This window comes from Leucopleurus acutus (genome assembly GCF_964270905.1).
Source record: "Leucopleurus acutus genome assembly, chromosome: 1".
In the NCBI taxonomy this organism is placed as follows: domain Eukaryota; kingdom Metazoa; phylum Chordata; class Mammalia; order Artiodactyla; family Delphinidae; genus Leucopleurus; species Leucopleurus acutus.
In genome coordinates this window covers 43880507-43907319 of record NC_139142.1, presented here as the reverse complement: position 1 = coordinate 43907319, position 26813 = coordinate 43880507, and the positions used below count along the sequence as shown (strand labels likewise).

Sequence of the window (26813 nt, the reverse complement as noted above, 5' to 3'; positions counted from 1 at the left end):
ACCATACGACCCAGCAATCCCATTAACTGGGCATATACCCTGAGAAAACCATAATTCAAAAAGAGTCATGTACCAAAATGTTCATTGCAGCTCTATTTACAATAGCCAGGACATGGAAGCAACCTAAGTGTCCATCAACAGATGAATGGATAAAGAAGATGTGGCACATATATACAATAGAATATTACTCAGCCATAAAAAGAAACGAAATTGAGTCATTTGTAGTGAGGTGGATGGACCTAGAGTCTGTCATACAAAGTGAAGTTAGTCAGAAAGAGAAAAACAAATACCGTATGCTAACATATATATATGGAATCTAAAAAAAAAAAAATGGTCACAAAGAACCTAGGGGCAAGACGGGAATAAACACACAGACCTACTAGAGAATGGATTTGAGAATACGGGGAGGGGGAAGGGTAAGCTGGGACAAAGTGAGAGAATGGCATGGACATATATACACTACCAAACATAAAATAGATAGCTAGTGGGAAGCAGCTGCATAGCACAGGGAGATCAGCTTGGTGGTTTGTGACCACCTAGAGGGGTGGGATAGGGAGGGTGGGAGGGAGGGAGACGCAAGAGGGAAGAGATATGGGGACATATGTATAACTGATTCACTTTGTTATAAAGTAGAAACTAACACACCATTGTAAAGCAATTATGCTCTAATAAAGATGTTTTTAAAAAAAAGGATTCAGTAGATTCATAGAATTCATGCCATTTTTAAAAAAACTGATAAACAGATTTAAAACAGTGCTTGCTAAGTCATCTTTTCTTTTTAATTTATTTATTTATTACTTATTTGGCTGCATCGGGTCTTAGTTCCGGTATGCGGGATCTTTTGTTGCAGCGCGCAGGCTCTTTGTTGTGGTGCACAGGCTTCAGAGCACGCAGCCTCAGTAGTTGTGGCACATGGGCTCTCTAGTTGTGGCACATGGGCTCCAGAGCGCATGGGCTCAGTAGTTGCAGAGCATGCGCTTAGTTGCCCTGTGGCATGTGGGATCTTAGTTCCCTGACCAGGGATTGAACCTGTGTCCCCTGCATTGGAAGGTGGATTCTTAACCACTGGATCACCAGGGAAGTCCCGCTAAGTCATCTTATTTGCTTAAAAAGTTTAAGACCAGATTCACCTACAGACATATTTGTCAATGTGATTTTTGTAGCATCACTTAGATAAGTCTTCTGCACATTTAATGTCTTTTTCTATCTCAAATTCGCAGTGGCTTATTGATATGAATGGTTCATTGATATTTGGCTCAAAAAGACATAAAATGGAAACTTTGAGGTATTTCGTTTGAAATTTCACAGAAGTTTGAGAAACTGTAAGGGATCTTCTTTACACATCAGTGTGAAAGGCAATATGAGTAACTGTGAACCTTCCATATTTTATTTTTCGCTTTGAAATATTTGTGTTACAGACAAGGAATAAACCAAGTAATATGAAAAAAACTTTTAAAGTAAATTATTATTTCTATACTGTTACCAAAAGAATATTTAAACACTTGAATTAAAGTACAGAATGATGCAATGATTATTCCCTAGTTTCTGAAAGATATATCCATATGGACCTCACTTTATTTTTAAAAAATCAACGTAACAAAATACAATGAATCTTTTAGTTTTTTTCCCTTAATCGCATTTGTTACTAAAACATCACTTTTATAACAGTAAAGGACAGCAGTGATAAAGGACATGGTCCTTAAAAGAAACAAAATTTAATCCACTACCAAAACATCTTTTCTTTCAATTTTTTACAATTAAAAAAATAATTTCTAAGTAATGGCATAAGTTATTTTATAAAGCATTACTAGAGATGGTTGGACTTAGGTTGCAGTAATTAGAAACCATTGCTATTTGGATATTTGAAGAGCATTAAAAACTGAAGATAAAGTATATCTGAAATTATATATATATATATAAACATTTAGTTTTCAAAAAATCATATAGCTTTTCTATATGGGATACACAAATACACATATATGTAAAGTGCAATATACTTTTACCTTTTAAAAAGTGCTAAAATGCTGACATGGCTATCTAGTGGTATCAGTAATCCAAAAATAATTCTCTTGGAGAGTTTTAAGTTCCTCACATCTGGTTTCCTTCCTGTGTTTTGATTAGGTTACAGTTAAAATATTCTGTTCCTCAGAAATACAGAAAAATCTACCTATTCAGTACCCATTTATTATGTTTAATGAGAATCGGGAGATGGAGCAAACTACCCTAGTCTTGGTGAAAGTACTTTCGGGAAAACTTCTTGGAAAGGTGATGCCCGTATTGAGTTGTACACAATGAGTGGCAGTGGCCAAGTGAAGGCAGAACCATGTTCCAGATACAGAGAACCTCCTATGCAGAGAAACCCAGAGGTGGAGGAGAAAGAGCCTGTGAGCACAAGGACTTAACAAGTCATTCAGTGTTGCTGGAGCACAGCTCGAAATGGGTTATGTCAAAAATGAAGCTACAGGTGGACTGAGAGCAGATCACGAAAATCCTTGTCTGTTGTCATGGGGAGCTTGGAATATGCTTGATAGTCAGAGAGGAATCCTGAAAGGATTGGAGGCAGAAAAGTTCAAGATCAGATATGCTTGAGGTCCCTCACCCTGGTGGCAGTGGTGGGCCTAGCACTGGAAGCAGGCAGCACGCAAAGCTGCAGTATTGGTGTGAACCTGAGGTGTGGATTCAGATGAGCTGAACTAGGGCAGTGGTGATGTGGGTGGAGAGAAGAGCGTGAGTTTTTAAAATGTTGATGAAGTGCAGTTGGCAGGACGTGATATGTTTTGCAGGGAGAAGGGGAGAGGAGCTCTGATGATGACTCCTAGGTCTCTTAACTTAGATAACTAAATGAGGAAGATAATGAAATTTACTAAGATAGAGAACACGGGAGCAGGAATTATTTCAGGGAGGGGGAATGAGAAATCAGTTTTGCATGTACGGACACTGAGGTTCTATGGAATGTCCAGAGTTGGGGTGGCTTTGTGGTGACGGTACAACAGTAAGTTGGGGATAAGGTAAGTTCAAAACTAAGGGAGAGGCATTTCTGGAGACATTTGGTTCCTTTAGTTTGTAGCTGGCAGGTGAAATCAAGATGGTGAATAAAGTCACCCAGGCAGAGCAGAGTGAGAACAATGTCCTGAGAAAGAAATCTTGGGAAATGCTGGCTTTAAAGGAGTTAAATGCAAGAAGAGGAGCCATTTGGAGAAAACACATAAGGAAGATCCAGAGCCATAGAAGGAAACCCAGAGGATGTGAGGTCCAGATGTCAACTCAATGAGTGTGGCTGTGGGAGTGGCCCAGGGCAGCAGAGGGGTCCCCAGAGCCTGTTATATTTGGCAGTTAGATGGTCATTGGGGAACCCAGTGAGAACAATTTTAGTAGAGAACCAGGGTGAGAACAGAGGGTGGAGGCTGCAGATGTGGACAGTGTGAAGCCAATCCTGAGCCTCACCATGACCCTGAAACTTGCCTTCAGAAAAGCATCCTCGACATCAGCTTGCTCTTTAGTCATTTATCTCCATCTCAATAAGGTGAAACGAAGCATGCGCAGATAACGTGTATACCGTGAACAATATAATGAGACTGCCTGCCTACAGAGTCAGTGAATGAACTGGATCCTCACCATTGCTGACATTATCCTTTGACGGGTTAGCCAGTCACAGACCCAGCTTGCTGTGTACTCACGTGGGGGGGCACATCTCCTCGTTAGCCTGCGTGTGATGTGGCACTGGGCCACACACCTGTCTTCCTACACTGGGCTCACCCTGCAGACTTATTAGTGTATGATGTACTGCTTGTCTTTTGAGAAAAATGCTTAATTTTAATGAATATCGTATGATTTTGAGAACAGCTTTATTAAACTCTTCCATCACAGGCTCCTTTCAACAGTAGAGTCGTCTTACTTTACAGGCCTGTTCCATCCTTCAGCAAGTTTCCGTCCCCTTTCCCAACCCACTTCCCACTCCCTGCCTGACTTGAGCTTTCAGCTCCCTCATTTCCTCGATGCCCCTACACTTGTCTTCCATTTAATTGAGACCTAGATCCCTTTGCTCGTCTTTTTGATCCCTCCATCAGCCCCCTGCTGGCTCTGCTTCCGTCCCCATCCAATGTAGACCCTGTGGTTCATACTTTAACACCTTTCCCTCTTGTCCTTCTGTCCTGCTTACCTAGTAAAGCCCCTAACCCCAGCTCCGTCCAGCCTGCCCAGGCCCAGCTCAGGCTGCTGCAGACCGTTCCACAGCCATGCGGACCGAGGCTATACTGCCCCATATCCATAGCCCCTGCGGTCTCCAGCCTCAGTTGAGCGTTTATTATTACGTGTTATTTGCTACCTACAAGTCCTTGTTATGTAGCCCTCCTCAGCTTGTGGAGTTTTCTCACAGCAGATGTTTCAAATTATCTCTAATTTTCTTAATCTATTAATTTGTACATGTTACGTGGTCAGTAAATGTTGGTTGATTCTGAATCTTAGTATGAAGTAAACTTTTAAAGGCAGTGTGTTCAAACGTGTGTGTTTGAAGAGACATTCACAGTTTGACTTATAAAAGGCTGTTGGAATCAAAGAACTTCTCAGAGGCTTAGCCTATATACATTATTTTATGGAAAACATAAATACTAAAATGATGAGGCCTCCAAAATGTCTTAGTATGTTCTCTTTATGGATGCACACGTAACTTTCTGCTCTTAAGCATACTGCCGTCTCTTCCGTGTCCCACAAAGCTCTGACAACTTAAGCATTTATTTTCAGAATTTCCTCACAGTTTTTCTTGAAGACTTAATAGAAATAATAAACAGGGAAGGCAGGTTGTTTTAGTCAGGATTCTTGATTGCAAGCAATTGACTCTGGCTGTGTTTAGCAAAAAAGAAACATATTGAAAGGAAGTTGGGAAGAATGCTACAACTCAATAATAAAAAGACAACACAATTTTAAAAATGGGCAAAAGATCTGAATAGATATTTCTCCAGGGAAGATGTACAAATGGCCAATAAGTGCTTAAAAAGTTGTGCAACATCATTAGCCATTAGGGAAATGCAAATCAAAATCTCAATGTGAGGGACTGCCCTAGTGGCGCAGTGGTTAAGACTCTGCGCTCCCAATGCAGGGGGCCCAGATTCGATCCCTACTCAAGGAACTAGATCCCACATGCATGCTGCAACTAAGAGGTCGCATGCCTCAACTAAGGAGCTGGAGAACTGCAACTAAGGAGCCCGGCTGCCATGACTAAGGAGCCTGCCTGCCACAACTAAGACCCAGCACAACCAAATAAATGTTTTTTTAAAAAATGCTTTAAAAAAAAATCTCAGGGAGATACCACTTCACACCCACTAGGATGGCTAGAATCAAAAAATCAGATAACAGGTGTTCACTAGGTTGTGGAAAAATCAGAACCCTCATCCATTGCTAGTGGGAATGTAAAATTATGTAGTGACTTTGGAAAACAGTCTAGCGGTTCCTCAGATGATTAAATGGGTTGCCATAGGCTCCAGCAAGTCCACTCCTAGTTACATACCCTAGAGAAATGAAAGCATATGTCCACACAAAAACTTGTACACAAATGTATATAGGCGCACTATTCATAGTAGGTAAAAGGTGGAAACAATCCAAATGTCCATCAGTGGAAGAATGAATAAGCAAAATTTGGTATATCTATACAGTGGAATATTAATTCAGCCATAAAAAGAAATGAGATACTGATACTACAAGTTGGATGAACCTCGAACACATTGTGCTAAGAAGCCGGTCACAGAAGTCCACATATTCTATGATTCCATTTATAAGAAAGCCCAGAAGAGGGAAATTCACAGACAGAAAGTAGATTAGTGGTTGCTTAAGCCTGGCAGTGAGATTGCGGGTGGGGATGGGGGGAGATAGTTAAAGGAGAGAGAGTTTCTTTCTGAGGTGATGAAAATGTTATAAAATTGACTGTAGTGATCGTTGCATATATCTGTAAATATACTAAAAATATTTAATTGTACACTTTACATGGGTGAATGTACAGTATATGAATTATGTCTCAATAAAGCTTTTTACAAAAGGAAATATTCAAATCTAGTACTGGAAAAAAAAGAAGGAAGTTGCAGAGCTTGCAGAATTTCTAGGAGGGATGGATTACCAGGCTCAGAACCCAAAATATTCAGAGTCCTAGGCAGGTATATGCTAGTGAAACCACCACTGCTGCCATCTCTGGGCCCCAGACACCCCAGCTTACACCACCAACACTGACCTGGATTCTGAGCACTGCCCTTCCAAGTGCTGCCATCGTTGTCTGTGAAAATGATGCACAAATCCCACCAGCCATGTCTGATTCTGTCTCCATCCCTGCTTCTTGGCCTCACGATTTTCCAACTCAAAGAATGGAGCAGGTGATTCTGACAGGCAGAGCCCAGGTCATACACCAATGCTCTAGCTGCAAGGGAGATTGGAAAAGTATCTCATATTTTCAGTGTGTATAATAGGAGGGGGCTTGCCTCATAAACTCATATCCCTCAAGCATAGGAGAGGATTTTAGATGTTAAGCAGCAAAAATCCAGAAAAGGTCCACTACCCTTTTGTCTTCAATTTATATTAGGACTACAACCCAAATTCCTATAGACTGAGTTGATTTCTAAGCGAGCTCATTTGAGATGCTAAAAAGATCATGATTATAGGTTTGATTTCCATTACTGGTTTTATAATCAGTTATCTTCTCTTCTATCACCTTACTCAGCAGTCTCACAAATTATTTCTCTGATACCAAGAAAAATCTAATGAAAGAGTATACGGATTATTTGTTGTAAAACGATCCTGACCTTGGCAGGAGGGTGGTGTGGGACAGAAATCAGGTGGGGAAAATTCAGATTATAAAGACCTTGCTGTTGTAGGATAAGTCTTCAATAAAATGCTAATGTACATAACTATCTGTAATAGTCTAAGGTGACTGGATAAATTTTATCACTGAAGTTGATTTTACCTTTACTCTTCAGTTTCTAAAACCTTATGAAATATTTGAAAAGGCAGTTAACATAGTTCATAATTCCATTAATTAATGTCAACAATTCAAACACTAGGATGTCTTCCTGAGTATAATAATGTGTTAAAAATCATTGTAGATTAGTGAGTCATGAGTTTTCTTCCTGAGGATTTGTACATATCAGTTCTCTTTAATTAACTATTGGGTGGTTTTAAACTTTAATTGCCCTTTCAAAAAAAAAAAAGGTTAAAATCAATCTTGACAGGTGTGTACAATTCAAGTTGGTAGTATGTTGTGTTGATAAAACATAGACATAAACACGATTCTAATAATGGACAAAACTTTTGTTCTGTTCTATTTACTCAAGGAGTGCATACTTAACCAAGTAAAAGTACAATGTATCATTAGTCTGGAATAAATTATTTGACATTAAAACTAAAATAACCATCTTTTACCCCATAATGTCATGGTCCTAAATAGCTAGACTAACAGTTTCAATCCTGGTTCTGCCACTTAATTACCTACCATAGGACTTGGAAAAATTACTTGGCCTCCCTGAGCCTCAGTTTCTTCATTTGAAAAAAGGAGACAAATCATGTCTACTCATAGGGTTATTGTGCATATTAAATGAATTAATATAAAGAAGGCACTTAGAGCAATACCTGAAACACAGCTAGCAAGAAACTCAATAAATGTTAGCAAATTATCTTGGAAATTTGCTGATTTTTTTTTTTTTTTTTTTTTTTTGCGGCACGCGGGCCTCTCACTGTTGCGGCTTCTTCCGCTGCAGAGCACAGGCTCCGGACACGCAGGCGCAGCGGCCATGGCTCACGGACCCAGCCGCTCCGCGGCATGTGGGATCCTCCCGGACCGGGGCATGAACCCGCGTCCCCTGCATCAGCAGGCGGACTTAACCACTGCGCCACCAGGGAAGCCCCTGATTTGTTTTTTTAACTTCTTATTTTGCCGTAATTTCAGATTTATAGAAAAGTGGCAAGAAGAGCCCAACTCTGTCTACCCTTTACCCAGGTTCCCCAGATGTTAGTATTTTACCACATTCGCTTTATGCTTGACTCAGTGAGTATGCATGTATTGTTTTGTTTTGTTTTTTAACCATTTAAGAATAAGCTGCAGTCATAGTATCCTTTTACCCTTAAATGCTTCAAGATATGTTCCTTAAAAACATTTTCTTGTATATCCACAGTGGAGGTCTCAAAGAAATTATCAGTGATACAACACTGGTACCTAACCTTCAGACTTGATTCAATTTTTCCAATTTTCTCAGATAGTGTTCTTATAGTAGAAGAAAATCCTAGATCATGTCTTTTATTCTGTTGTGTATTCCTCTTTAATCTGAAACTGTTCCTCATGATTTTTTTTTGTTTTTTGTCAAGACCTTGACATTTTTTGATACATACGGGCCAGTTATTTTGTAGTGTCCTTCAGTTTGAGTTTGTCTTTCCTCTTGCTTAAATTCAGGTAATGCATTTTTGGCAGGAATGCTATAGAAATGATGCTGTATTCTTTTTATTGCAATAGATAAGGAAGCATATGATGTTTGTTTGTCCCATTACTGGGCTGTCAACTTTGATCATGTGGTTAAGATTGTGTCTGTCCAGTTTGCCACTGTGAAGTTACCATTTCTCCCTTTGTAATTAATCAGTTTACGGGATGATACCTTTAGACTATGTACATATTTCTGTTACTGCAAACCTTTTACCACCTATTTTGGTATCCATTGATTATTGTTATGACAGTTGCCAAATGGTGATTTTAATTCCATCATTTCTTCTGCAGTTATTAGTTATTAGTTGACTTTCCATGGACTTTCTCTTCTTACCCAATTTTTGTATCACTATAGATTCATAGATTCTTATTTATTCATTGAGTTACAGTCTATTACTATAATTATCTTGATGATCAAGTTATCCCCAGTTTGGCCATGAGAGCCCTGTAAGCTGGCTCCTATGTCCTTTTGTCATGTCTCCGTTTGAGCACTTCCTTTCTTTTAAGTAGAGGAAGGAATCTTGCATCTTATGCTGACTGTCCAGAGTCATATTGAGAGCTGAAACTTAGTTCCTTTAAAATGTTGCTAATACTTGAAGATTAATTCATTCTCTCATTTGCTAAGTTTCCTTTCTGTGCTTGGGGCTAGATGCTTCCAATCTAAGTGAAGTTTAACTCCAGTTCATATTTCAAAAACAATGTCAAAATAATTGTTACAGACAGTTAAATGCTATCAATATGCAGAGATGGGCTAGAAACCAGGGAATTGAAGAGAAAATTGAGAAAAGAGCAGAGTTTTAATAAAGGAGCAGCGAAGATATTCAGTTCAGCACTACAGCATGAGCAAAGGTGCAGAGCTAGGAATAGTCCTGTCTTATTAGGGAATTTTGAGGAGCTTGACTAGTTGCTGGGAGATCATGTTGGTAATTAGTGGCTAGGGGTGTCTGGTTTATTGGGAGCCTGGATTCCAGCCTAACTCGTTTCTTATTTATCCTATAGGGATGAAGAGTATTCACACAGAGTATGTTTCAGAAAGTTTAATCTGATGTTATATTGCAGAAGGGTTGGAAAAACATAAGACAAGTTAGGAAACTATTAAAATAATTGAGTCTAAGGCAATAGGAATACAAATCGAAAGGAATCTGGGAAGGAATTTGGAAGGAAGAAATAACTTTAGGGTACTGAATTAGGATAACTGGGAGAATGGGGTACTCTGCAAGAAATAGGAAACTGATGATTTTTATAAGGGAAAGAAAACAGAAAAATTGTAAAGAGAAACTCAAAGAAAAACAAGTTTGGTGATACTGAAATTTTTTAGCTTTTTTTTTTCTATTAAGATGGATTAAAAGCCATGCAGTTACTCCATACTTTTTATACAAAGCAATACAGCTAAAAAGTAATGCCCTGGGACCATATAATATCATAATTATTAGACACAGAGATGCTTGCTGAATAATGCTTGTAAGCAATAGATTTTCAGTAATAGCTTTAATTTTCATAGCTTTAGATTTATAGTGAAATAGGAAGTTGTTTTGGTTTGATATGCCACACTACCAGTCTCAAATCTTATCTCTGAATTGAGATCCAGTTTCCTTGACTGATTTGAAATGTGGGGCTCTTGTTGGCATTTGGGGGCGAGGAATTTGTTTCCAAGTGTAGCATTTGATTCTTCTGGGTTTCTAAAATTCACATTCCCATCCTTCTCTTTAAAAGATATATCATTTTTAACTTTGACGTTGTGTAAAGAAGAAATCATCAGAAACTAAGAATCTAGCTTACAGGATCTTAAAAGCACCAAATATTGTGACCAAGATATATTTTGCCAAATGTTGGGAGATAAATGTAGGAAGTACCTAGATCCAAACATTCCACAATAAGTGAATGTTCCTGAACAGATATTCTGCCGTTTCATTAATTTTTACAGTTAAACGCATTTCAGTCTTAACCAGTCGTTATCATTCTTCTTCTTAGATATAGCAAGAAAAATGACACAGGTTTGTTATCTCTCTAGCTACTGTCTCTTCAGGCTTTCTGAACTGGCTTGAATCCTAAAGGTTACATCTGAGAACTAAACCTCATCCAATCCATAGGATACCAAGCAGGTTTGTTCATTTGTTTGTTAATAGGTTAATATGTGGACTTCATAATTAAAATCTGTTGAAAGGAATTATTACATGAAGTAATGTATTAACCATCTAATGTGTTGGGATAGTGCTGGGCGACTGTCATAATTGCTGCTGCTACAGTTCACAAAAAGGAAAGTAAAGTCGGTCCTTTTGGTTGGGAGAGAAGATTTCATGTTATCTGTATTTGCAGGCTTTCTGGCTCATATGCTGGAGGAATCCTTGCTGCGGGGGTGTTTTCATTTTCTCGTCTAACATGGCAGTGGTCCATTGCAGCAGAGGTTTTTAGCTTAAACAATCTGTTTGTGGGGCTGCTTATGGCTCTTACTGTACATTTTGAGGAGGCAACAACTGCACAAGAAAGATCAAAGGTAACCTATTTTGATCAAAGTGAAATCACTTTTTGTTTTAATTTTTAGACAGATGCTCTATTTCTTTTTAACTTTGGTTTAGATATTGTTTATCTATTCTGATTACTGTCAAGGTAATCTAGGCATGTTGAGAGAGAAAATATTCTCAATTCTTTTATTATGAACGATGAGAGCCTTTATAAAACATGCAATTTTTTTTTCTTTCAGAGTTCAGAAGGTTTTTGAAGAATGAGGGTATTCTGAAATCCCTTTTGAGTCCTATGAGAAAGATAGACTTGTTGGTTAATCCACCATCACGTGTGTGTGTGTGTGTGTGATCTTAAGATGCCAAGTCCTCAGTTGACTACCTTAAATTATTTACCATTATGGCACATTGACTTATTCTCTAATTGCAAAAAAAATCAAATTTGCACTTTTTTTTTAACTAAAAGGAGAGGATCAACTGTAAAATGAAGTAGTCCCAAAGAGATTACAGTGACTTCTAAGGCCAACACTATCATCAAAATAATTTGAAATGTGGAGGAACCCTGTCTTCTAAGGGCTTACCGTCTATACATTGAAGAGTGCCAGATCATCTTAGTATATGCACAGCCTGTGTCATTAAAGATTATAGAAACAAAAGAATATAAAAGTTTATCTGTGGCTTCCATAAACAAACCTGTGGTGCTATTAGAGTTTATTTATTTATTTATTTATTTTGTGGTACGCAGGCCTCTCACTGTTGTGGCTTCTCCCATTGCGGAGCACAGGCTCCGGATGCGCAGGCTCAGTGGCCATGGCTCACGGGCCCAGCCGCTCCGCGGCATGGGGGATCTTCCCAGACCGGGGCACGAACCCGTGTCCCCTGCATCGGCAGGCAGACTCTGAACCACTGCGCCACCAGGGAAGCCCCTAGAGTTTATTTTTTATTTAAAATAAACTTTTTTCTGATTCTGAAAATAACAGATCTTCAAAAATAGCAGAAAGACCACCCATAGAGAACCAGATTTCTAAATAAAAGTGTTATATTCAATTTATTTAATTCAATAGGAGAAAAAGTAAAACAGAATTGTTGAACTTCAGTTCTAGATTTCACTTGAATGAGAATTACACAATATCCTGTTACTGTTAGGACATGTCATCGTATAGGACTTAGTAAAACTTAGTTTGAAGACAGTAATTTAAGGTCACAGTCTGCAATGATTTGATGAGAATGAAAAATAATAATAAAAAATAATGGTGATAAACATTAGTGCATGTTAAAGCATGACTGTTTGCATCTAAGATGTTGATTTTAACCAGACTTATCGTACAGATGCTTAGCTTTAATATAAAGAATAGCTTTTTACTATTGTGCTGTTTTTGGTGAATTTTTAACTTGGATTTTTTTTCTTTTTTTTTCTTTTCAGATAGCTAAAATTGGTGCTTTCTGCTGTGGCCTTAGCTTATGTAATCAGCACACAGTAGTAGTCTATGTTTTGTGCATAATACCATGGATTCTTTTTCGGCTTTTAAAAGAGAAGGTAAGTTTTTCTTTTTTTTTTTTGCGGTACGCGGGCCTCTCACTGCCATGGCCTCTCCCGTTGTGGAGCACAGGCTCCGGACGCGCAGGCTCAGCAGCCATGGCTCACGGGCCCAGCCGCTCCACGGCATTTGGGATCTTCCCAGACCGGGGCACGAACCCGTGTCCCCTGCATCGGCAGGCAGACTCAACCACTGCCCCACCAGGGAAGCCCCAAAGGTAAGTTTTTGAGTAAAAATGAAAATTCTTAATATTTTATTTATGCCCACTATGACATTTAGGGAATCAGAAAACATGGGGCTTGCTTTATTTATTTATTTATTTCATATAAAGCTTGATAGGAATATCATTGAATCTATAGATGGTGTTGGGTAGTATGAACATTTTAACAATATTAATTATTTTAATCCATGAACATGATATATCTTTTCATTTGTGTCTTCTTCAGTTTCTTTCATCAATGTCTTATAGTTTTCAGTACACAGATATTTCACCTCCTTGGTTAAATTTATTCCTAAGCATTTTATCTTTTTGATGTTATTGTAAATGAGATAGTTTATTTTTTTCCAGATAGTTCATTGTTATTATATAGAAACACAACTAATTTTTGTGTGTTGATTTTGTATCCTTCAACTTTCCTGAATTTGTTTATTAGTTCTAACAGCTTTTTGATGGAATCTTTAGGATTTTCTATATAAGATCATGTCATCTGCAAACAGAGATAATTTTATTTCTTCTTTTTTTTTTTCTTTTGGCTCTGCTGAGCCGCATATGGGAGCTTAGTTCTCCCACCAGGGATCGAACCCCTGCCACCTGCAGTGGAAGCGTGGATTCCTAACCACTGGACTGCCAGGGAATTCCCACTTCTTCCTTTCTAATTTGGATTCCTTTTATTTCTTTTTCTTGCCTGATTACTCTGAGTAGGACTTCAGTACTATGTTGAACATGAGTGGTAAGACTGGTGAGTGGGCACCCTTGTCTTGTTCCTGATCTTAAAGGAGAAGCTTTCAGTCTGTCACCACTGAGTATGATGTTAGCTGTGGGCTTGTCATATATGGCTTTTATTACGTTAATGTATGACCCACATCCATTAAATCAGAATTATTTTAGATTGGGCTCAGCCACTGGCTCGGCTCTGCAGATGGGCAGAACTGCTGGCTAAGATCTCTGCTCTGCCACTGCTGCAAGCAGGAACGTGGTCTGCCAAGATGGGAGACTGGTTGCTGTAAGCCTTGCTCCCCTTCTCCGTCTCTATCTGATCCCCAATGGTTGAGCCCTGAAGATCCCCCCAGTAGTCCCTCTAAGGTGAGAACTGAGTGAGCTTCCTGGGAAGCATCCTGCAATGCTGGGGGAGTGGGATATCTACCTTGGGCTCTCTTTTCCCACTGGAAAAACTGTAGTCCTAGGGGAGTCCTCTTGGTGCAGTGCTGTGCTGGCCTAGGGGAGGGGTGACGTGGTCAGGGTGCCCCCTGACACTTCGAAAGTGGTCTTTCTCAGTCTCTGTGGTCCAGGAGTATGCTTTAGCCTCAACCCCAGTTTCTGGGATTTTCACAGTGGGGCCATGTCTATGGATAGTTGCTGATGGTGTTTTGTGAGGACTGAAGTTGGGAATGATTTATGTTGCCATCTTGATGGTGTCAGTCTTAGCCAGTCTTCTGATATCACAGGAGGTGCATTTAGATATCAGAGAGGTACATTCTTTGGCATGAACTTAAAAATCTTTTGTGTTAGTTCTTTGAAGGGAGAGCTGTATTCTTATATAAAACATGCAAGACTCAATAGTTGACAAGTTAGGAGCCTGGTCTGAGAGCCTGTTTACTCTGTACTTAGATCAGCTACTGATGAATGACGAAATTTGGGAAAGTATGACTCTTCAAAGGACCTTTTATTTTCCTTATTTAAAGAGCAGAGGCTAGAAAATAAGATCTACCAGTGAAGTGACAGGGAGTTGGATCTCACTGGTCAGGTGATCTAAGGCAGAGCTGGAGGTCCTGAGTCAGTTGGTTGCAACCCTGACTGCTCACTTAAATTATCTGGGAAGCTTTAAGAAAGTAAGTAAGAGAGAGTGTGCATGTGTGTGTGGCTGTGTGGCTGTGTGTATCTGTGTGTGTGTGTGTGATCCCACCACCCTAAAATAATTCTGATTTAACTGATTTGGGGTAAGGCCCAGATATTAATATTTTAAAAAAGTTCCCCAGGTGATTCCAGTATACATGCAGCTGGGACTCAGAACCTCTCTCCTGTACTCTCTGAAATAGATCTCATGTGATTGTTTCCCTTTTTATTTCCCATACAAAAGGAAAATTCTGCAGCAACTGCATCTTGCCATTCTAAACTGAACCTTATAATATGCAGAAACTATCAAAATCTAAACATTTACTTTCTTTAAAGGTACTTTTAAGAATAGCAAAGGCATATTTTTCAATTAGTTATTTCTTATACTTTTTTCATCCCATCATTTTTATGAATCTCATTACCACTTTAGAAATGTCAAACAAAATTAGTACTATAATAAAAACACTCCATTTTCAATTAAGAATGTTTATTTGAAAATGCTGATGTAAGTCAACTGCTTTTCTACTTCTGGTGAATGCAAACTTTGGTACTCATATTCACTGTCACCTATGAATTTTCCTTTTTTGTAAAGGAAAAATGGGCAATTTCCAATCACAATATTTGTAAGAGACCCTTTTCCCAGTTACTAAAGCAACCACTATTTGAATCTTTCTAGTATACCAGAATTCTTCTGGACTTAATCTTTATAAAAATTTGGCAGTGTTGTCCTTTGTTTTAGAAATGTGAAGATGAGAAATATATTCTCCTTGAGGCAAGACTGTTGCATACAACAACAAGTTTCCTTCCTTCCTATGTAAATTGAGAAAAAAGAACATTTGGATGAACTGGGATGTTACTTAAAAGCTAGCTTCATTTGTGCCAAGTATTTTCATTAAATGTCCAAAACACTTGTAGAAAGAACATATTGTCAGTGTACAATCATAATAAAGTATATAGTTGAAGTCTGCTCCTGATGATGGGAATGAAGTGAATCAGTATTAGAACAATATTTTGGGCATTTTCAAAAACGGCCAGACACCGTAATCACTTCCAAGTGGGTTATCTCAGCTGTGCAATGCTGCATGTCATGACATGGTTTTAAATGTAAAAGATGCAATAGACATGATACTCATGAGTCTTTGCTAATATTATTTGCTTCACTCAGATTTCACCTGCCATGCAAAGGAATTCAGACTGATGCAATTTTCTAGTAATCCACAGTAATCAGAAAGTTTAACATCGTATTCTGTGGTGACTTAATATAAATTGAGAGATCAGCTCTGAGTAAACATATTTGATGTTTTCCTTGATGTGTTCTTGAAGTTCCAGGATGAATCTGACTAAAATAAACATTATTATACATGTGACACCGTGTGCTCTGATGCAGGAACTCTCCCTGGGCTCTTTGTTGAAGTTGGGTCTGTACCTCTCTGCTGGTTTGCTGCCCTATGTCTACCTTCCTATCTCATCCTACCGCCATCAAGCCCGTTGGACCTGGGGAGACCAGACAACATTGCTAGGATTTTTGACACATTTTCTCAGGGAAGAATATGGAACATTCAGTCTGGTAAATTTATATTTCAAGCCCTTTTAAGGAAATAAGTGGCAAAACTTCAGTGTTCTGCCTGGACCTTGAGTGGAAAAAAAAAATCAGTGTTTTTGTATCAATGACAGTACCTGGAATTTTCATTTGTTATTTGTATAGCAGACTTGCCTCTTGGAATGTAGCCTTTCACATATGTTAGGAAAAAAAATGAATCACTTAATCCATCATCCTGTTGTATATCCTGAATGTGTTTTTCAGGATAACAAGCAGTAAAAAGACTGCTGCCCGCAGTTGAAGCATTTCAGTCTTGTTAGCATTGGGTATCACTTGGGCTCTTGGTCTGTGATTAAAAATATTTGGAAATGATTAAAGGGAAAAAAAAATCTCAAAAATTTTAATATACCTTAATGAGTATATTTGTTTCTTTTTTTAAAACATATTTGATGAACAGTGTTCATGTTAGTATTCAGTGGGGGATCTAAATATGTAAATGCTTCATAAAATATGATCTCACTTAATGGAAACTGTATGTTCTAAAGAATTTCAAAAGGCCTTTCTTTCCCTAAGACATAAATTAGGGGAAAACACTAAATGTGGTTGTAGGTAATGGCTATCTGAAAAATGAAAGGATAAATAGATGGGTTTTTATTTTAAGAAAGACAGTTGTATCTGATTTTTCTTTCATGGTTTGCACTTTCTGTGTCTTAAGAAGGCAAATCTCAGAAGACTACAATATTATATGATACCATTTATACAGAATTCTAAGCCATGCAAAAACTAAACAGTCTATTGCTGAAGGATACATAAAAAGTAGTAAAACTATATAGTAAAACTGTATATATATATACAGTTACCACTGGGGGACAAGAAAGCCCCTTTGAGAGCTTTGTGAGATACCTTATGGTATTCGTGCAGTTCTGTTTCTTCAGTGAGTGGTGAGTCTATAGATTTTTTAAAACTCTTTATTCCTTAAACATATATTATATATGTTTTTTGTATGTAGGAGGTATTTTATAATAAAGTCATTTAATAAAAGGATAATTATTATTTTTTGACTTAGAAAGTTTGTTACTTTAAATTTATACTCTGGTTTACTTACATTGGTTATTCCATTGAAATATTGCTTGAGGGCCATTCCAGATTTGAAATGTGTATAATTCACACATAATTGTGAAATTACAGGCAGGCGATAATGAGCTTTAACCAAAGTGCCCAAAAAAAGAGCTTAAAGAGACTTTGTAATGAAAGTGTAAAATCTGTTAGTTCATTAATGTGTTAATCATTCCTGCTGGAAGAGTTTAACTGATTTTTAGCCAATTATTGTCTCTGAAATTATTCCTAAGGGATATCTGTGTTTAGTTTTCACTGACTTCTCCTAAAAAATCCAATAAGGCTCTGAAGTAAACACTTTGAATGAAGAGACAAGTTGCATTGTATATTTAAACATGTATCTTTTAAATCAGGGTAATTAAAACACAATAGTCTACCAAAGCTTCAGTTTAATGCTCATGCAAATAAACTTTTTTATGTTTAGGCCAAATCTGAAATAGGATCCAGTATGTCTGAAATATTGCTGTGAGTATGAAATATCTTAAACTATTTTTAAATGAATTCTTTATTAGTTCCTTTAAACGATTTTAGGGATTTCTGAGTTTATCTCTTTGTGAAGCAGTACGTCTGAGATGTAGTTTTCACCTCTGCGGTTAACAGTTTTTGTGTATAATGACAAATATTCCAGCATTTCCTTCAATAAGATAAAGCTTAAAATGAGTAATAAATAAAACAGTAAATAAGACTATTAGGAGACTAAATAGAATATATAAAATGAAACTGTTTCAACTTTCAGTTGTATACAAAATTACCCAATGTATTGTTGCTTTAGAAATAACTTCTTCTTTGTTTATATCTTCTTTCTTTTGGAGACATTTTAGAACATTGTATTTAACACAATTTGAACAAATATTTTCTTGTTATTTTGGTTTGAGCTATATTCATTTAATTCTTCAAACATTAATTTATTTAATGTTTTTTAAGAGTTCCTTTAAGCTGTCTGTAAGCTCTATTTTTGACTTGCATATGTTTAAACATCCAGCCTTATTAGAACCAGCTTAAGCAAATATATTTTCATCTATATTATCTATTAGAGTTCTTTGAAAAATGGGTTAATATTTGCTTTAAAACCTATACAAAGCTGGGATGAAGTGAGAGAGTAACACTGACATATATACACTACCAAATGTAAAATAGATAGCTAGTGGGAAGCAGCTGCATAGCACAGGGAGATCAGCTCCGTGCTTTGTGACCACCTAGAGGGGTGGGATAGGGAGGGTGGGAGGGAGATGCAAGAGGGAGGGGACATGGGGATATATGTATATGTATAGCTGATTCACTTTGTTATAAAGCAGAAACAAACACAGCATTGTAAAGCAATTATACTCCAGTAAAGATGTTAAAAAAAAAAACCTATACAGATTAAGGCAACTTGAAAAATATAAATACCAGTTCTGTAATATTCTTATAATATTTTCAATATAAAATTAGGGATGAATAGGTTTCTCTAACACTAAAGTGAACTAACTATTAATATGGAATTCACAGGACTACTTGAAAACTATTTTTAAAATATGGGGAAAATATTTCAAATCTATATGTGAGGTAGTTCACAGGTTCTCACAATTTCTGTCTTGTTCATTTGCTAGCTTGCTTGCTTCCTTCCATACTTCCTTCTTTTCTTTTTAAATTACTTTCTTTTTACTCCGAGAAATGATACATAATTATTACAGAAAATTTAGCAAATACAGGCAAGCAAACCAAGAAATTAAAATTACTATAATTCCAACATGCAGAGATAACCACTGTTCTTAATCCATTAACATTTTTATCTATATCCTTCCAACATTTTTAATATTTTTGCTTGTTTTTGAAAATGTAATCATAATGTATACTCTGTTTTGTTAGCCTGCTGTTTTTCATTTAATACTATATCTTGAAAATATTTCCCTGCCACCAGTTATTCTTATATAACCTTTTGAGGTTCTTACAATTGACTTTAAATATTTCGTTTTATGTCTGACAGAGACTTTTGTGGCTCCTTTTTCTTTTCTGTTGGGAAGAAGGTAGTAAGAAGCTCAGTTCCCCTTTTAAAGATAAAGACAACTTTATCAGTGTCTCTGGGCTTCTCCTTTGTTCTGCTTTTCTCCATGCCAAGACTCCCTGCGGGCTCTTTTCTACCTACCTTCCAAAGTTGTCACATTCAGGATCACTAGTATATTTTGTCTTAACAATCCCACATGAACTCCAGAGAAGCCTCAAGACTAATCCTAGACCATACATCTAACTCTCATTAGTAGCACATAAAAGTCATTTATTGGGGAACTTAAAGGCCTCCTTTACATTGAAATAATAGCAGTTAGGTCATATACTTAGAAAAAAAGACTTGACAAGAGCGATGACCACTCACACCGACACTGTTTGCTCAGACGAAATCGTAATACGGTATGGGGGCATAATCCTAGCACTCTCTGAATGAGTGAGAGAATTTCTAGTCTTTGTTTCAGGTGGACAAGAGTATTGAGAAAGGCAACTCATAATTAACTTACTAGAAAATCCTTCAACATGATGGAACCTAATCATCTTCTCTTTTCCAGTCAAGCAAATTACATTCTTTCTCCATGCATATCTTTAAATTGCAATCCTGTTGAATTGCATTCTGGAAATTATTGAATCTAACCCTAGGCAGTGACCATGTTTTAGAGCTTACATTTAAGCAACAGATCTCCAAGAATAAATTTTGAGACTGACTTCATTCCTTTTGAAGAATGGTTTGAAATGGGCCTCATGCTGGAATCAATTTTTCAAGTGTATTTGAAAATGAGTAAGGATATCTTCTCATAGTAGATAAGTTTCCATTAGTAAAATACACATTGTGTAGTTTCCATAATTATGGCATCACATTTTCTCCAGTAAAATTGCCAGTAGGGAGAAGAAAGTTCTTTGAGATAGTGTATAGTCATTTCTTTTTTAAAAATTGGAGACTGCTAGAGCTATTTGAGAACTCAGGTAACACTTAGAAAATGCTTATTAGTTAATGAAAGAATTTAGATCAATTGTAGGGGAAAAATACATTTCTTGGAGATTGCTTAAACATTTTTTGAACCAAATAGTATAGAAAACAAGGAAGCCTTTTACGGAAGAAGATAACCTAGAAAAGGATGGTTAGAGATCACTTCTCTTTCCTTTTTTCTTCATGATTGGATCTCCAGAAAATTATTTGAATTGTTTTATTTTCAGTTTCATATGACTTCTTATCAAACTAATCTAGGATACAAATTGGTTTATAATATCAGTATAGTATACCAATATCAAAAATAGCGAATAATTATTTGTTCTTATCTCAGGTCAAATTGTGTAAGTTGTTAACCAAATGTTACAACTGGAAAATATCTTAAACTGTTTAACTCTTTCTTGTGGTACTTTTTCTCCCCAATTTAAAAGAATACAAAATTTTAAAATCTGACTCAAAGCCTTAAAATTATTCATTGCATAATCAGATATAGTCTATAAAGAATGCTTTATTTGGAACTAACAAATTTGGTTTTTGCCAACAATAAATTAGATTGTCTTTTACAGTTCTCAGGTGACAAATATGAGGACCCAACTCTCATTCAACATTCAAGCCCTTGCAGTTTGGGCAAATATATGTTTAGTAAGAAAGTGAGTAAAGTAATTCCTTTTTCCATTATTTTTCCCATGTTCATTAATTGAATTAATATATTCAATGTCATTATAGAACATTGCCAGCAGTATTTTATATTCCAAATAAATGACTCTAATCAGTTGTATTAAGGCAAATATGTATTGCTTTTTTGCTAGGTTTTTTTTCTAATTATAAATTAATGACTTTGGAACATTAAACAGTATATTATAATCTAACTAAGTGGGCCATCTGATATCTTAAACTTCTGGTTTGATCTCTTACTATCCCATAGCCAATTATTGTTGCTTTGCAAAAGAGGCAAACAATTATTTGAACTCCCCTGAAGAAAAAAGTAACCTCCAATGATAAAAGGAAACCTAAAAAAATATAGCACTATTTACCTCCATTATTTTCTTGTTCATTTACTTGCTAGCCTTTTGAGTGTATTTTATGTAAATATATATTTGTATATACATTTATAGTTTTATTTCCTTAACATTATATTTTGAGCTTTTTCCCATACCATAAGAGATACTTAGAATCATTTAAATTTCTGTGTAATATTCCATACTATAACCTAGGACAATTAATTTAAATGTTCTCCTATTTGAGGGTCTTAGATTGCTTCCACTTTTTCCACTTTTATAAGTAATACCAAAGCATTGTTGTGGATTAATTCTTATCCACATTTCTGGTTCTTGCTTAAAAATTTATGCCCACATGTCAAATTACTGGGTCAGTGAATGTGAATATTTTCTTTAAGGCTCTTGATATATATTATCAAATTAACTTTTCTTGAACATTGTACTAACATATATTCTCATACAACTGCATTCTCACCAGCACTGAGATTTGTCATTTTTAAATCTTTATTATTTTGATGCATGAAATTACTCTTTTGTTTTGCATATGTTTAATTGCATCTTAAATTTAACAAGATTAGTAATTTATATTTCTTCTGCAGATTTTAACTTCGTATCTTTTGCTGCATAGTTCCAAATTATGCTGTCGACAACATGTAGTGCAGTGTATGGTTTATTACTATGCTTTGGTTATCTATTCCAACTCATATTTTTAAACCTAAGATCTTTCTTTTTTCCTACTTAAAAATGGAAAGTTTTTTAGTTCCAAATTTTTTTTTCATAGTTTAAAACTGTGTAATATTATTATTGATATTCATGTCACATAAATAATTTTGGACATATTTTAATTTTTTTTATAGGGACAGACAGAACTCATCATTAGTATGGCTTTTTACTGGAATGTTTTGCATTTATTCATTGTTCTTTGCTTGGAGGGCAAATTTAGATATTTCAAAACCACTTTTCATGGGTGTGGTAAGTTTTACTTAGATATATCCTTTGACCAGAAAGTTAGTGAAGAATGTACAAATTTGTCTTTCATGAATCTTGTAGAAGAGCAAGTTATCTCAGAAATAGTTAAAATTGTATATACATTATTATAAATCAAAATTTAAATTATTGAACCAGTAAGGCTAAGCCTTCTTTTTTTGGGGGGTGGGGGGAGGGGGGCGGGAAGCATTGTTTAGTTAACACAATAGTTAAATAGAAAAATAAATGTAAGGTAAATTTCAGTGAGTCATTTTTATATGTGTGCTTGCAGATATAGGTACTACTGTATTTCTCCTGGGATTTTCTTTTAAAAATAGCAAAGAAATGTGGGTTGTAATTAGGGGCTCTACCAACACGTTCCCTTATTTCTTACCTCACCAGTCCAAGCCTGTGCAAAAGAGCAAGTATATTTCTGTTTTTCCCAGACTACCATATCTGAGATTAGAGTATTTCTTCTCCTTACAGCAGAAACTATATAAATGTAGATAGCTCTTTTTTGAACAGCTGAAACAGAGTGTGTGTGTGTGTGTGTGTGTGTGTGTGTGTGTGTGTGTGTTCAAGAGGCCTGATGATAATACCTTACTTGAGAACCTGAGTTCTGAATCAGTCGAGAACACGATAAACCACTACATTGGGTGGGAGAATCACCTTTGTTACCCATAATGCTGAGATTGGAGAATGTGGTTAATATCTGTGGGGAAGGGAGTCTCCTCATCCTGCATCCCTGAATGGACTAGTCACAGGCAGTGCTGCACAGGGCAGGCCTCTCCCCTCCCCAGCTCACCTCACCCCAGAGTCTTCCCCTGGACAAGTACTTCCTGTGGGCGGCTCACTTCCAAGAGGAAAAGAGAGGAAAGAGGAGGGCTATGCAGGCCCAGTCCCAGCTCCCAAACTCCCCAGTCAGCTCAGTCCCTACAATCCTTCAGGAAGAAATAAGTGAGGGTAGAGAGAGGCCAGGAGTGTTATACTAGAGGAGCTAGAGGAAGGAAACATCAGGAGTTAAGCAAAAGCATTTCTCCACCTCTTCTGCTTTGAATGTTAGAATAAAGAGTTCAAGATGAAGTTTGTAGTATAGAAAAGAATGTGTGGATCCAAAAAGGGAGATCCACACGTCAAACAGGGAAGGAGGAATGCCTGAAAATTGAAAAATAAAGTGACATGGAGTTAGGTTGGAGAAGTCAGTTAAGAATACCTAAATGACACAGGCATAAGCAGCTAGATACATGCAATATATTTTAAAAATATATAAATACCTGATTGATTGCATGAACCAATCAACTGGATGCACTGTTTGCATGCCTCTTTCACAGGTGGAACGGTTCTGGATGCAGAGCAATGCAGTGGTGGCTGTCCTCGCTGGCATCGGTTTGGCTGCACTTGTTTCTGAGAGTAACCGAGTACTGAACACCAATGGGCTTCAGTGTCTGGAATGGCTTTCAGCAACTCTTTTTGTAATTTACCAAATATATTCTAATTATAGGTAACACATGGTTATTTTTATGAAAAGTAGCATTCAAGCCAGAGGCATTTGGATATTTAGATTCTAGGGGTTTGTCTTATTTTTACCTTCCACTAGTTTTCAAAGTGAGACAGCTTGGTCTGAATGCAGTGGTTCTTAAACTTTTGAACAAGAATCTCAGCATGAGTGATGTGTAGTTTCAGGCCATTGCAAACAAGGTTTTGGCTGGTGCATGTAAACACTCTGTATATTTTCCACTAAGGAATCCTAGAGATACTTTGTAGAGTCTGGAGTGTACCTAAAATTCCATGATCTGAAATACCACTTAGATGGAGACTAAAGACATTTGGGGTTTTTTTGTATGCCCTAAAATAATTCACTTTATGCTTCAAAGATTTCATCTTTTGAGTAATCCTTGGCCCTTATCTCGTATTCTCTGTAGTAGTGTATATTAAGTATTTTAAATAATCAAAGTTCTAGAAGTTTCTTAGCCCTGATGCATTATTAGTATTATATGTGTTTTTCAAAATCTGCTTAATAACCATTATAATGAAAACTTCAGTCTAACATAAAAGATGTAAAAGTTTAGATGATAGTTCATTTATTTGCAGCAGTATTGAGTAAACATTACAGAAGTGGAAGAGTCCATTGGAGTTTTGTTACACTGAGATTTGATTGGTACTTTAAAAGGTTACACTCCCCCTTTCAACTTAACTTGAAAAACTGATGTTCTTTATAATACTGAGGAAGAGCCGGTGTTAGGAAGGCTGTGTCACCAGGAGGCCTTGTGGGAATGGGATGCAGGTCCCAGATACAACTCCAAGTTCAAGAAGGGTTTGCCGAGCCCATAGTGTGTTTCCCACCCTTTTTTAAAAAAAAAAAAAACCTTAACTATTTATTTGTTTTTTTTGGCTGCACTGGGTCTTCGTTGCTGTGCACGGGCTTTCTCTAGTTATGACGAGCGGGGGCTCCTCTTCATTGCGGTGCAAGGGCTTCTCATTGCGGTGCCTTCTCTTGTGGAGCACCGGCTCTAGGCGCGCAGGGTCAGTAGCTGTGGAGCACCGGCTCTAGGCGCGCAGGGTCAGTAGCTGTGGCTCGCGGGCTCTAGGCGCGGGGGCTTCAGTAATTGTGGTACATGGGCTTAGTTGCTCCGCGGCATGTGGGATCTTCCTGGAGCAGGGCTCGAACCCGTGTCCCCTGCATTAGCAGGCGGATTCTTAACCACAGTGCCACCAGGGAAGTTCCACTCACCCTTTTTTATCCCAGTCTTCTCGTGGCTCAGGTCTTTAGGGCAATTCCAGTTCCACACCAGGGATGCCTGCACAGACTGGGTGGTTTGGTTTGGTTTTGACTCTTTTTTTACCCCAGGTGAATGGAATAGACAGCAACTTTCCTGGGTGGCAAAATGTGAGGCATCACCCTGCAATGTAGGGAATCACAGTAGAAAATGGTTGCATCAGTTACAAAGGCAAGGATAATATTTTGTTCCCGGAAGTATTCATTTGCTTTGTGATGCTAACCCAGTGATTCAACTTCAGGCTGTGTTTTTCAGTGCCATTACATGTAATGGACCTGATAATAACAGGAAGGACATTGCTTCTTCTGTTTTTCGATACGTTTCCTTTCTTGTATTCTTTTTCTTTTTTCACGGAAAGCTCTCAGAATTCATGCCAGTTTTTTCTTTGAAGTTAGAAAGTCCACTTCATCCCTGAAAAGAGTTGTACTGCTGTTGTTGGCAATGGCAGATTATGCCTGGAGAGAAGTAAACATCTCAACAAATTATTCCTTCCCTTCTTTCTCATTGGTCTCATTCTCTAGTGATTTCTCAGTCTAGAAGGGAGAGAGGAACACAGGGAGTCTTTGGTCCAGGGAAGTGGTGGAAAGGATCAACCTCTATGTGCAAGAGAGTCAGACAAACGTGCAAATTTATGCCAGAAACTGGCAGATTTCCTTTTGCATTTCGAAAATTCCTTTGAGCTAAATGGAATTAACATGAAATTACCTTAAACTCCAAGTGGAATCAGAAACCTTACTTCTTTTTAGTGAAATTGGATATGCTTTTAGGAAAAAAAGTACTTATTGACCACTAACTGATTCCCTTTTTTATGGAAATGATAATGAATTCCAGAATTAAAGCAGTATGCTGATTTTTCTCAATTGCACAATTAGTTCCTTCTTTTTTTTTCCCAGTTAATAGTGTTCCCTTTTCAAATATATGCATCCTCTTAGAAGATATGTTAGAATATTTTAAAGCACTAAATGTAGATTGTGTGATGGGAAAGGAATGGAGCAGGAAATAAGCCCAGTCTTATTAAAACTAAAACAATGTGTTGCTATTTTAATATTTTGTAATCCTTTTATTTAGCATTTGTGACCAAAGGACCAACTATGTGATCGATAAGTTTGCAAAGAATCTTCTAGCCTCTATGCCTCATGATGCAATTATCTTACTCAGAGGAGATCTGCCAGGGAATTCTCTCCGTTACATGCATTATTGTGAGGGACTGAGGCCAGATATTTCATTAGTGGATCAGGAAGTAAGTATATGAAAGATACACTTAGAATACAGTAGTAGCCATCATTTTAAAACATATGTTTTTTAAAGAACTATTTTTTTTAAGCATTGAGTGGGTACAGTTTCTATGATCACTCTTAGGTAAAATATATATCACATTCTTTTATTTATTTTAACTAATAGGAAAAGTCATGAGTTGCTTCTTTCCTTTTTAAACTGAACGTTCTAAGAATTAATGTGTTTCATATTAGATTCAAACAGCACCCTAGGTCTGTAGTTCACGTGACAGACCATGACAATGTTGTGTTGTAAATTTATTTCTAAATTGTTCTTTTACATCCAGCTAACTCAACCATTCAAATTAACACTTCCCAGTGATCCAGGGATTAAAGTAAATTAGGCTGACTATAAAATAAGTCATACTGCAGGTTGGTATACATTTCATGCAAAATAGAAATTATTAACCACAATTCTGCTATAGAATTTATTTGTAAATTTTGTTGCTCTTAAGACAAAAGTATTTTTGGAGAGGACTTGTGAAAATTTCAAGGTCTATTAAAACAATCTTCTTGAACTGAAAAAAATATATGTAAACTATAGGGTTTATTGTTTAAGCCATAAATAGTTAAAGGGAACAAGTCTTTCTCTGGTGTTTTTAGAACGGTTGTCAGGAAAAGAGAAATTCTTAACCTTGAAAAAATATATTTAGTTTGAGCAAACTATTAGGCACAATACTTACTTAATAA

The 26813-nt window shown here is 36.9% G+C and overlaps 1 protein-coding gene across 3 annotated transcripts in view; it reads left to right on the top strand.

The window, feature by feature from the left end:
• The window catches only part of TMEM260 (transmembrane protein 260), a gene marked incomplete at its 5' end in the record, with an annotated part of 60629 nt that overhangs the window by 16067 nt on the left and 17749 nt on the right, over positions 1-26813 (top strand). For 2 of the 3 annotated variants that reach the window (XM_082838887.1, XM_082838885.1), the window contains 8 exons: positions 10766-10943; positions 12332-12445; positions 15887-16066; positions 17580-17620; positions 20675-20758; positions 21964-22078; positions 23404-23573; positions 25918-26089. In XM_082838887.1, the coding sequence (XP_082695013.1) occupies positions 10890-10943; positions 12332-12445; positions 15887-16066; positions 17580-17620; positions 20675-20758; positions 21964-22078; positions 23404-23573; positions 25918-26089 (930 nt within the window). The remainder of the gene's footprint in view (positions 1-10765; positions 10944-12331; positions 12446-15886; positions 16067-17579; positions 17621-20674; positions 20759-21963; positions 22079-23403; positions 23574-25917; positions 26090-26813) is intronic. The other variant, XM_082838886.1, reaches the window with a different exon arrangement.